Source organism: Hyaena hyaena, unplaced genomic scaffold (assembly GCF_003009895.1).
Source record: "Hyaena hyaena isolate Hyena2069 unplaced genomic scaffold, ASM300989v1 scaffold_73, whole genome shotgun sequence".
NCBI lineage: Eukaryota > Metazoa > Chordata > Mammalia > Carnivora > Hyaenidae > Hyaena > Hyaena hyaena.
Genome location: NW_024080705.1, coordinates 732,673 through 745,309, shown reverse-complemented (window position 1 = coordinate 745,309; position 12,637 = coordinate 732,673). Strand labels below are relative to the sequence as shown.

The 12,637-nt window shown below is 55.5% G+C and overlaps 1 protein-coding gene across 1 annotated transcript; it reads right to left on the bottom strand.

The window, feature by feature from the left end:
* Positions 1–3,802: 3,802 nt before the first annotated feature.
* On the bottom strand, positions 3,803–11,389 carry TYSND1 (trypsin like peroxisomal matrix peptidase 1). Its single transcript, XM_039233311.1, is given in 7 exon segments — positions 3,803–4,411; positions 4,413–4,481; positions 4,484–4,536; positions 4,539–4,697; positions 7,074–7,259; positions 8,178–8,308; positions 10,036–11,389. Coding segments are annotated over 7 exon segments (1,938 nt in total). The 5' UTR covers positions 11,211–11,389; the 3' UTR covers positions 3,803–4,246.
* Positions 11,390–12,637: the final 1,248 nt, after the last annotated feature.

Below are 12,637 nucleotides of genomic sequence, written 5' to 3'. Positions count from 1 at the left end.
TGCTTTGCTGGACTTTAGGTCCCGAAACATCTGGCTTACAACCAGCACCTAGTTCCCTAGTTTTCTTACGTTTGCATAAATAAATGGGGTTGTTTTTAGGTGATATAATTCACATAATGTTAAGTTCATTCTTTTAAAGAGTACAGTTCAGAAGTGTTACACTGTGTACCCATCACCGTTATCTAATCCCAGGACATTTTCATCAGTCCAAAAAACAACCCCATACTCACTCCACACCACTCCTCCACACCACTCTCTTTTCCCACTCAAGTGTGGAACTCAGAGCCTTGGAACTGAAAATCAGGGCTCCTTACCTACTAACAAAGGACTTTTGCCTCTGAATCTGCAAGTGCCAGAGGCAGTAGGAAGGTACGGTTTGGATGCAGAAGCACTGGCAATATGGGACTTTAATGATTAGTAGGAATGGCGGGCAGATTGCCTGACATCACAGAATCTAAGAGAAGGAAGCATTGCTGGCTCTCAGCCATGAGCTCACATTTCCTGACTGACAACAGGTGACTTTACCGCTGGCTCCCGGGGCTGGGAGGAGCTCCAACGTACGGGGGTCAATTCAGGGGCTGGGAGAATCAGAGGCAGTATCCCCACTAGAGGAAGAGGTAACCCTTAACCCTGGCAAACGTAGTGTTTTCCTTCTCCATCTGTACTTCCAGCTAAATTTTAAGTCTCAAAGGACAGGGGGAATCTCCCTGTTTCTTCATCTCTCCCCCAAAATGTGGTTTGGGTATAGTGCTTCCAGCTAGGGACAGACTGTATTCACAAGGGTAGGTTCTACTCCGTGACAAATAGATCCCCAAATCTAATGGCTCAAATACAAAAGAAGTGCATTTCTTGCCTGGGTAGCTGTACCAGGCCCATGGACTGGTTAAGGAAGCTGCCCCCAGCACACAGTCTCCCAAGGACCAGACAGACAGAGGCCATCTTAAACAAGAGGCTTCCAAGGTCTTTTAGGGGTCCCCTCCATTCCCACCAGGCGGAGGGGTTAGTACACAGAGGTTGTTCTAACAAGGCCTGGAGGTGGTACACCTCCCTTCTGCTCCCATTCCATGAGCTGGAACTCACGGACATACCATGACAATGGCCAGGAAACGCAGTCTAGCATAGACCCAGGAGGAAGAGGGACGCTGGTGAGCTAGGTCTTAGCCTCCGGGTTTTCCTCCTGTGCCTCTGCTGGTCTCTTCTCAGCCGCCTTTCAGGCTCCTGCTCTGCCTCTGTCCTACAAACGCTGGTGGCCCCAGACCCTCACTGCACCTGTACCTGCACCCACCGCTTCAGGGGACAGCACCCAGCCTCAGGCGCAATCCAGACAGCAGTATAGGTCGTCTCGCAGCCTAAATGAACCCAGCCTGACCGTGGCTGCTCTGAAGACACGGCCCCAGCTGTAGCAAGGCAAGAGAAGATGATGGGCCCAATCGGACATCTGCTCTCTTGGGCATTTATTGAGGAAATCTGGAAATGGGGCATGTGACAAGGAGAGCCAGAGATCAAGGGCATGGACAGAAGGGCCAGAAAGGTCTGGATGGCCAACTGCAAACTGCACTTACAAGGAAGGAGAGACTGAGTGCAGAGGAGGCAGAAGAGGGAGGACAGAAGTGTCCGACTCCTAATTTCCGCTCAGGTCATGATCTCACAGTTCATGAGTTCAAGCCCCACATCAGGCTCTGCACTGACAGGACAGAATCTGCTTGGGACTTCTCCCTCATTAGTGCTCTATCTCTCCCTCAAAAATAAATAAATAAACTGGGGGGGGGGGGGGACAAAGCAGGAAGGATGCTGAGTCATCACACACACCTAGTGGCCCCTAGAGCCTCCCCAGGTCAAGGAGGTTTCTGACACCTGTCCAGAGGTTCTGAACACTACGCCTTAGAAGTGAGTCTTTGCTCCTGGGGCGCCTGGGTGGCTCAGTCATTTAAGCGTCCAACACTTGATTTCAGCTCAGGTCATGATCTCACGGTTCATGGGTTTGAGCCCTACATCAGGCTCTGTGCTGACAGTGTGGAGCCTGCTTGGGATTCTCTTTCTCTCTCTCTCTGCCCCTCCCCCACTTGTGCTATCTCTGTCTCTCTCAAAATAAATAAACTTTTAAAAAAAAAGCCTCTCTCTCTCCTTCTGTCCCTCCCCCATTTGCATTCTTTCTCAAAAAAAAAAAATCACAGGGACATTTGGCAAAAGTGGAATGGGGTGTCTGGGTGAAGGGTGTATGGGGATTCTTGCGATTTTCTCTATGTTGAAATGGTTTCAAAATAAAATTATTTTTTAAAAATCAGCAGGAATATCTCTTCTCTCTCTCTTCCCCCATCCACCCACCAGTTACAGAGGACATGGCAGAGACTCTGAGGTCCCAGATCCAGTGACAGCACCAGCAGAGGGAAGGGGCCAAGGTCCCTCGACAACTATTGCCTAAGAGCCACCCTTCCTCCCTTCCTCCCTTCCTCGTCAGGTATACCACTTTGGACCTTCCGTGGGCAATAAACCTCGTGTCTTAAGCCACTGAGCTGGGGGCAGTGGGGGGGGCTTTTACTACATTATCCTAACCCATCCCTTCCTCAACAGCTGGCTGCACCTCTCTGCCTGACGTCCCACAGACCCCCAAGGAAACACCTCGTCCCTAAGCTTGTCAGCCATTACTGTGCTAGCCAGGTATTCAGGCACCGTTTGGTCTTTCTCTCTCTGCCTCGGCCCCCGTGCAGTCAGGGCCACCTCGGGTGCCCTGGCAAGGTCTTCGCCATGCCCAGCAGTCCTGCTTCAGCCGTCTTCTCCCCATCCCTACACTCTGGGCCAATGGAGCTGCCTCCTCACCCCCCAGCCCTGCTCCTTCCCAATTCCCCCCGTACTTAGTACCGCCAGCACACACACACACACACACACACACACACACACACACACACACACCTGGTTTCACACTTCCTCGTCCCAGTTCCTGCTACTCTCAACCTGGAATAGCCTGTTTCCTGCCCTCCTTTTGGGGTTCAGCTCCTAAGACAACTGGATGAGGCCTCGCCTGATGCCCCCTCCCTGGGCCCGAGGACACAGCCTTCCACCTGAGTGGACAGAGCAGCCCTGCTGGTCGCACTGCTGGGCTGACACACCCACCTCCCCAGAATTGCTCCTTGGTGCCCGCCGGAATGTATCGTTCCCTCCCGCTCGCAGCTGAGTCAGACCTCAGCCCGCACCCCCTGCCTGCATTAATTTACCGTGGACTCACTTTGCTCCCCGGACCATTCCTAATCTGTAAGGGAGAGAACGATGATCACAGGAATTGATGAGGTCAAGGTCACCCAGAGGTGGCACTCCACAGGTAGATGTTAGAAGCAAAGCACTTTCAGCAATTCTCACTGCTTAGAATTAGCCCTCGAGTCATCCCCCAAAAGGCATTTGACCTGACAATGACAATGACGTGAAGGCCTAAATGTGCAGGACCCTGGGTGCACAGTACATGTTCTTGACTTGCAGGGTTGGTCTTAGCTCCCTGGGGCTGCCCTGGTCTCCTTGATAACTTTAAACTCCCCAATCCACCCCCAGGGTCCAGTACAGGCCTGGACACACCCCGGGCACTCTGTAAACACTCGCTTCCATGCCAAGTCCCCCACCCTCCAGGCTCTGCAAGCCCCACACAGTGCTGACGGGCCCCAGGACCAGAGGCCAGGCCCAGCCTGGCGCAAGAGACTGCCATGAGCTCACACCCCAGCTGAGAAAGCAGGACAGGAAAGGTATATTTCTGTGCCTGATGGTTCCCTACTCCCAGTGCAACTTTCGAAACATAGAAGGAAAAAAAAAGAACCTATTAGATAGGAGTAGAGACTTTCTCCTACACATCTTCTTTATTCTCTACCCCCAGCTAGACACATTCTACCCTTCGAGATCCCTGAGGCCCATTTTATGGGCTGGAAAGTAAAGGCACTGTGTCAGAGTGCCCCTGGAGGCCAGCGACACCCGACATATGAAGACCCACAAATTCTAACTTTCAGAGACTCCACCTAAATGTGTAGTAGAACAGAGAGGTTTTTTTTTCCTCTTTGGTCTTCAGAGCTGGCCTTTCTGAGGAAGCCCCAGCCCCAAGGAAGCAGGTGGCCCTGGTGGCCAGCGGCCATCAGGAGATAAGGAACAGACACAGAGCCGGGACGGGGCCTGCCTTCCAGGAGCACCTGTCCGTCGGGACCAGGGCTGTTATGCGGACCAGGGGACCAGGGGCTCCCCAGAAGGAGACATAACAGCGCTGGGTCTAGTGTCAGGGGGCAGAGAGAGGTGAAGGCTCCAAAAAGCACCCCCAAACAGGCTGCCAGGCTGGAGACCCGTGGGGTGGAAGGGAAGTTTGGTCCAGATTCCAGAGCTGAACAACATGGGCAGGGATGGGGAGGCGGCCCGGCTGGGGTGTGCCGGGGCAGGGTCTTAAAGGCTGCCACCCTCCGCCCGTCCTGTGGCATTGCACGGCGGCTCCTCTCCCCGGAGGGCTGACTCAGCTCAGAGCTTGCTCCGCGGGGCCTCTGCCAGCGGCCGCTGCAGCCGCCACACCACCCTCACTGGCTCAGTGGCGCTGTCCAGCTCTCGGAGGCTGCCCAGGTCACCGGTCTGGCCGTACCGCCGCAGGGCCGGCTGGAGCACCGTAATGGGAACGCTGAAGTTCAGGTGAGGGTAGGTGGCCCCCGTGTTATTGTCCCGGGTGTTGCTGGCCACGATGCCTGTTGAGGAGTCAAAGAGGAAAGGGGTGATGAGCAGAGGGCAGACGGGTGGGAAGTGAGGCCCATCTCCAGCAGGGAGGCCCTAGGAGCACAGGGGGCTCGAACCCCCCTCATAGTGACCGACACCCAGACTCCTTCGTGGCCTCCGGCTCCCCACACCCAGTGCTGCTCCCCAGTCTTACTTCCTCCTTAACCCTGTCAGCACCTAACAACGTTTCACTTATTTTGTTACTTTCCTCTCCACGAATGTCCCCTCCATGGCCCTGGCTCAGCAGGCCCTCGCGCCTGCAGAACAGTGCCTGGCACGGGGTAGACACTCAACAAATACTTGCTGACTGAATGAATAAGTGAATCAGACCCACACGCAAGTTTTGTTTGGCCTGCGCAGTGCGCGTGTCTGTGTGCCAGCCAAGCACCCCTGGGAATGTACTTTTTTAGGCTTGCAGGAGCCTTGCCAACATAGTACAGAGGCCCTGCGTGCCCTTCATCTCACTTCCCCTCACGTCACTGCAAAACGATGATCAAAACCAGGAAATTAACCTTAGAACAAGGCTATTCACTGAAGTGATTCCACAAATGCTTTTTCTGTTCCGGGCTCCAATCCAAGGTCCTGGAAGCATCTAACTGTCATGTCTCCTAAGTCTTCTCCAGTCTGGTCAGTTTCAGTCTTTCTGGAATTCTTCTGTCAGGAAGAGCTGTCGCTCATCTCCATTTTAAAAGCGTATTCAGTTACTGATGTCACTGTGGACTCAGATATTCCTTCTTTTCTTCTGGTTACCGTCCAACACTCTTGCCGTGTGGTACACAGCTCAACTTGTTCTCAGGAGGGCTCTTCACGTCGGATCTTCATTTGTCACATGTCTGATCATTCTGTCGTTAGCCTTTCCTGCCTCTCCAGCCCCACAAGGCACTCTGGGCTCATCTTGGATTTTCCCTGCCTCAGCCCGGCAATGAATCAGTTCCTGGCGCCTTTTATTAGAGAAACCGAGATCTGGGTTCTCTGGGTGCTCATGACAACTGGGGTGTCACTGCTTCTAGCCCCTCCTCTCAGCAGACAGAGCTAGATTTTACACACACACACACACACACACACACAAACGCATGCCTGTATACACACCTAACCTTATTTCTGTATTCACATATCAGTATATATAGGTTTCTAAGTCAACCAATAGGCGGGGGGATGGAAGGCAGACTGTGACAACTGCATCTAATTGTATCACCAGTGAATCATCCAATCGCGCTAAAGGGGAAGGAAAAGAAAGGAGCTGACCCATGAAACTCTCGATCACACTGTTTTTTGCTGGGATACTTTATGGCTAAAGATAAAAAGAACTATCCACACTCAAACACTATAAGTCTAGGTAGGGAATGTGTTTCTCACAGCGGTGTGAGTTAGGAATTCTGAAAGTACTTTATCTGTGCACTACAGGTGAAAAAATAAGTAAATCCATGGCAGTGAGCCAGAGCAAGGCAAGATTTCTCGCTATGTGAGAAACGGGTCAGAAATAAGGGAGGAATCACACGAACCTGGTACCAGACTGCAGCTGCAGGTATATCCACACGCATTCACAGCTGGCTTTTTTAAGTGGATAAATTGGGGCCCCTGGGTAGCTCAGTCGGTTAAGTGTCCGACTCTTGATTTTGGCTCAGGTCACGATCTCACGGTTCATGAGTTGGAATCCTGTGTCGGGCTCTGCACTGACAGTGTGGAGCCTGCTCGGGATTCTCTCTCTCCCTCCCTCTCTGCCCCTCCCCTACTCATGCTCTCTCCATCTCTCCAAATAAATAAACATTAAACAATAAACAAATAAATTGATAAACAGACTTAAAAAAACCCCGAATTAGTAACCGAAATGTTAAAATCAAAAGATCTCACAACCACATATTTAAAAAAAAAAAAAAAAAGGTTCAGAGTTGCTAGAGAAAAACTGCAGAACCGGACAGCATTAGGCCCACACTCCTATGGAATGAGGCACCAATGTGCTGCACGAGAGTGCTGTTCACCCAGTTCACCCTTGACCCTCCATCCCTGCTGTCTTCACTTATTCATTCAGTTACCTGTGCCTCTTGGACTAATCCAACTCCTGAGTTTCATAGATTAAGTAAGATTAAGTGACTTACCTAAGGTTGTGGAGTGGCTTAGCGGCAGAGAAGGCACCAGAACTCAGATCTCTTCCCTTCTGACTCAGCAGCTGCTCCTCCCCACTGTCAGGAGCACAAGTGTCTAACGACCTTGGCTAACTATCTCTTGGGCGTAAGGCCCGCTGTCATCCAAGGCCGGGGGTGGCCCCCACAGCTGTATACCCAGCCCTCACCGGATGCCACTGAGTCTCTGGCAGGGGGCAGGCTGGGAGGGGCCAAGGAGCTGCTTACCCAGGAGGTCTCCAGTGCAGCTGGAGAAGAGGGGTCCCCCGCTGGAGCCGCCATGCACGGCACACGTGGTCTGTAGCATCACCGGTGTGTCACCCACCCGCACCACAGCTGACAGGATGCCCGAGGTCACCGAGGGCCCGCAAGCCTGGCCGAAGATGCCGAAGCCCACTACACTGACAGCTTCTCCTGCCAGGGGAGAAAGGAGGGCGAGGTTGGGGGGTCATCTCTGTCCCTCCGAAGCTCCAAACCCTCCCTGCCCTTCAGGCTGCCGCGAAGGTACTCCTGCCTCCAGGGAGTCTGCCACGGGCCCCCACGGGACTTCCGCTGATCTCGCAGCGCACCTGCTCACCACTGGTCCTCGGCATCGGACTATTCTCCAGCCTTCATTTCCCTGCCGGACCACTCAGTTACTCTTGAGGGTTCCTGGCACCCAGCCCTGGGCTCCATAAATGTTCGGGAAGTTAACACCCATCTCCTCCTCGGACTAAGAAGTCTCTTGGTGAAGAAAGAAGTGGGGATGATGACTCCAGACTGCCCACCAACTTCCTTTACCAAGCACTCTGAATGCACAGGGCATGCGGCTAAATGCTTTACAGGCAACATCTTACCCAAGCCTCACAACGCCCGGGAGTAGGGAGCATTATCTCCGTTTTACAGATGTGAAAACTGAGGCAGAGAATATTAAATGGCCTGTACGAGGACACAGGGCTAGCAGGTGGCACGAGAGGCCAGCTCAGAAAGCTTGTGGTCTCTGTCATTCCATCACGCCACACCCACACAGTGAGACCTCTGGTACTTCCACAGCATGCCACACCATTGGAGTGGCTCAAAGGAGCCCCCAAGCTCAGCCCCTCCACATGACGCTGCTGCAGGGCGGCCCGAAGGGAGCCCACCTGCCCCCGGGACCTGAGGCATGCTGGGCACAAGCAGGGAAGCTTCCAAGAGCAACTCCAGCCAAGGCACCGAAACCAGGATGATTTCACGCCAGCCTGGCGCCGCCCTGCCCCATGCCTGCGGCAGGGGTGGATCCAGAGGGTTAGAATGTCCAGCACTGACTTTGCTTCCCGAGCTCCGCCCTGGACCAGAAGGACCCTTGTCCTTTACCTTCGTGGAAATGTTCAGCAGGGACAGGCAGGGAGATATCATGTAGTTCCTCCTCCAGGCTCACCACTGCCACGTCGTAGGGCGAGGTCTTCTGGGTGGCAAATACCACATGTCCCCAGATCGCAGCACTCCTGGGAGCAAGGGGAACAAAATGACAGGCTAGCTTTTTGACCCGGTAGTACTAGGAGGAAGAAGGGGACGAGAGTGACGGTAAAAATCACAGACCAGGGAGTTCAAAGATCTGGCATCAGCCCTGAACCGTACCAGGCAGGGACATGTGGGCACTTAGCCATTCTGCGGTACTTCCGAACAGGCTTCACCAACTGTAACGTACTTCTGCGGAAGCTTCCTGCACTTCGCCGCATGCCCTAAACACCTGACACCTGGAGAGCACTGCGGCCGGGCCGGCCACGAATGCTCTGTGCACACCATCTCCTTTAGGTCTCCCAGCAGTCCTGAGCACTAGGCGCTGCTATCAGTGCCATTTTAAATGGTGCCTTTAAGGGCCAGAGAGGTTGCGTAACTTTCTCAAGGTCACACAGTAAGTGGCAGAAGCCAGGGCAAGCATTCCCAGTGTTTTCCTTCACTGCCTCATTTGAGGCAGACAATGCTGCCGGTTGGTGGGGCAGACACATGATATCAATCCTGTGTCCCCGTTTACATACATAAACGCTAGCACATCTACAGCTCTTACTGTGGGCCGGGCTCTGTACCAAGACTTTACATGTCAACTCACGGAAGGGCAGCTTAGACGGACTTGCCCAGGCTCACACGGGGATCCCCACGACACAGTCCACAGGGATCGCCTCCAGCGGACCTGGTGGGTTCCCCAGAAGAGGATGTGTGTGGTGAAGAGGGGTGGGGGTTGGGGTGCCACCCATACAGGGAAATCCTCATTATCAGTCTTCCTTGTAAAATCACCGCTGCCCTGTTGGCCGCCAGCGGGAAACCCTTACGGCGAAGCTGGGCCGGGCTAACGCTGAACATTCTGTAGAAAAATCTGGAAAGGCATGGACTGCATGGCTAGGCTGAGGTAGGTACAGAAGCTCGGGCATTAACACCAAGGTGCATACTGCTCTGCTCCTGCCTAAGTTAAGGGCCTGGGACTAGAGCAGACACAGAACAGGTACTAGAAAAACACAAGCTAAGGGGCCAAGGCCGCTGTCCCTACTGCCTAGCAAATGGAAGTAAAGAGCAAGGGTGCTTTTCCCTGCAGAGAAGGGACAAATGACTGAAGTCCCAACCTGGCTGTCAGGATCACCCAGAGACTGTTCAAAATACATCTGTGTGCTGGGCCCCCACTCCCACATGCGGATTAGGTGGAGCCCCACACCTGTCATTTCTGTCCCGATGGGAAGATCTGCTCATGATCTAAGAGAGCAGTCAAGTAAGAGTAACAGGCCCCTCTCATCACTCCAGGAAGGCAGCATCCGGGGCCTCTGGAGCTTCACTACCACTTTCAGGGGACAAAACACGGGGCTAGGAAGTCTCCATCAAAGGGCCTAGTGCTGTGTGCCTCGGGGCTCCCAGAAAGCGGTCAGATTTTAGAAGGAATTCAGGCCCCGGAGGGAGTGCTAAAAGATGCCTAGTCAGGAATGCTGGGGACCCCCCCTCCACAGTTCCCCAGTCCTGAGGTGCTTGGCATCTTGCCCAAGCCCCATTCAACCCCTGCCAGGAAGGAGGTCCAGAACGCCTACACTAGGGCTCTGAATGCCAAGGATGAGGGGAGGGGCTCAGGTTTGCACCCATACTACACCATCAAAGCATCAGCATGATGCCAGAAAGCCTCCCTAATCTTCAGAGTCACGCTCAGAGACCTGATGAGGGGGCAGAGTTGGGGCAATCTTGCGGGCCTTACTTGGGGGGCGCGGTGCGCACCAGGACCCTGGAGGCTTCCCGAGGGGCCACATGCCGGCAGGTCACCACGAGGCGGGGCGCCACGGCCACTCCGGAGCCCCAGACGGTGCCACACGCCACCAGCACGGCTGCAGTTGCCCACGGGGGTCCTGGGTCTCGGAGGGTCAGGCCCCAAGGGGCGCTCATCTCCTGCGGCAGGAGGGCGGCCAGGGCATCGGAGCCGGGACACAGGCTGCCCAGCGCGGCTCTGGCGACACGTAGGAGAGGGGCGGCGGCGCAGAGCAGCGTGAGGCCCACCCACTCGCGGGCCTTCCAGCAGAGGGGCGCGGCCACCAGCGCCACCAGCGCCCCCGCGGGCCGCGCCGCGAACACTCCGCCGCCCTCGGTGCCCGGCAGGCAGCGCGCGTCGGTGAGCAGCAGCGGGCCGGCCGCGTTGCTGAGCACGCCGCGGCTGAACGTGTTGAGAAAGATGTCCGGGCAGAAGGCCCCGAACGGGGAGCCGCAGGCCAGCAGCGGCGCGCCCTTGGGCACGGCCCCTAGAGGCGCCACGGCCACTGCCGGCCCGCGCTCCGCCTTCTCCTCCTCCTCCTCCTCGGAGTCGGGCCGCAAGCGCAGCAGCGCGAACCAGCCCAGCGCTCTCAGCTGATCCTCCTCCTCATCCTCCGACACCTCGTCCTCCGGCGCCGCGCTCGCGAAGTGCCACTGCTCCGCCGCCTCGCCCCCGAAGAGGCGCGCGAAGTGGGCCCGGAAGGCCGGGCAGCTCAGCAGCAGCAGCAGCTCGGCGGGCCGCGGGGGCTGCAGTCGCTGCCCGCGGGGTCGGGCCTGCAGGCCGGCCTCAGGGCCCGCGCACTGGGGCGTGCAGAGCCCCGGGCGGCCCCGCTCCGCGCGGCCCACGGAGCTCGCGGCTGCTGGACCCCGCTGCACGTGCAGGCGCAGGTCGTCGCCGCAACTGTCGCCGGGCAGGAAAGCGGCGCCAGCCGCGCTCAGCGCCCCGCTCCCGGCCCGCAGGAAGGGGGTGAAAATGCCCCCGTGGCACAGCACCAGGTCCGGGCAGCGGCTCAGGATCACCCCGCTGCAGCTCCACGAGCCCGCCTCGGGCTGCCCGGCCCGGGAAGCGCTCACCACGCAGCCCGCCCGCTCGGCGGCCCTCATGGAGAGCCCCCACTGCCGCGCCATGTCCTCCGGGACGGGGCACACGGGGTTTCCAGGGGAACAAGGAAGCAAGCGAGGAGCCCGGCCGGGACCCCGGATTCCCCGCAGCGCCACCCGAAGCTGCAAGGGAAAGGCGCAAACACTGACTCGGGTCTCCCTTGTCGAGCCTGATTGGCTAGGCCCCAACTTGTCGGGCCCGATTGGCTGGGCTTGGAGTCGAGCCCTGATTGGCTACCCAGACTGACCCCCGCCCCTTTCCCCGCCTTCACGGGTTCCGGCCACCTGCGCGACCCAGCGGGAGCCCCAGTCCGGGAAGGTGAGCTTAGGGAGAGTGACCGGTGTGTGCTTTTACGGAGAGATGGGGCATGGGCAAGGTGGGATCCCTTCTCTGTTCGTCGGGCTGCAGGAAAAGGACTAGAAATGAGGGCTGACGTGACTAGACTTGCCCAGGCTAAGACAGAACTTGAGTATCTGCTCAGGTCTAAAACAGCGGCCTCTGACCGCGCCCCCCCCCCCCCCCCCCCCCCCCTCCGGTAATAAGGGCAAGGAAATCCTTGACTCCTTGGCCAGTTCAGTGATTTGAAATTCTGTAAAAAACCCTACTAGGTGGCATGCAGCTCACAGGACTACACCTAGGGCCTTTTGATGCCAAAGGCCAGGACAGAACTTTGGAAAACGGTTTTTGCAAAATAAAATTCCCCTTTAAAACTATGCTGAAGAGTAACAAGTCAAATTTTAATTCTACAGCCCTAACTGTGCAGTATGCCCTTTTCACATAACATTTATAACCACCACCTAGGACTTAATCTAGGTCAGGGACCAAAGGCTTCTTCTATAAAAGGCCCGACAGAGCATCAATCGTTCAGGTTTTGCCTGGCCATACATTCGCTTTCAAATACACAACTCTACAGCCACAGCATGTGAAAGCTAAAGCCATGGGTGCCTGTGTGCCAGTAAAACTTTCTTTATGGACTGAATGCTGAATTTTATACGTCACAAAATCGCAATCTTCCCCCCGCCCCACCCCCGTAGACCATACAAAACCAGGCAGCTGCCCAGATTTTAGAACATATTTGTCAGCAGTAACAAAAATTATTCAATTAGTACTTAAATTATAAAGCCTCTCTGCCCCAATCTCTGAATAAAACTACTGCGGCTCAGAGTGTTCCTAGCACAGGAGTAACACTTGCCATGCTCCCGTGACACAAACCTGTTTGAGGAAGTTCAACGGTCCGTTCCAGAAGGAGGTGGGGCTGAAATCAGCACTCGTCCATAGCAGGCACTGTCTTTTGGTTCCGTGACACCGAGGGTGCCTTGATCACAGTAAAATCTATTTCAACTTCCTAGTAATTAAGAGTTTCTCTCTAGAGTCCAGTGATTCTCCCTTAGGGACGCTCAAGCCTCCAGCACCAACGGTTACGCATCAGGCTTTTCTGTTTACGGCACATGAG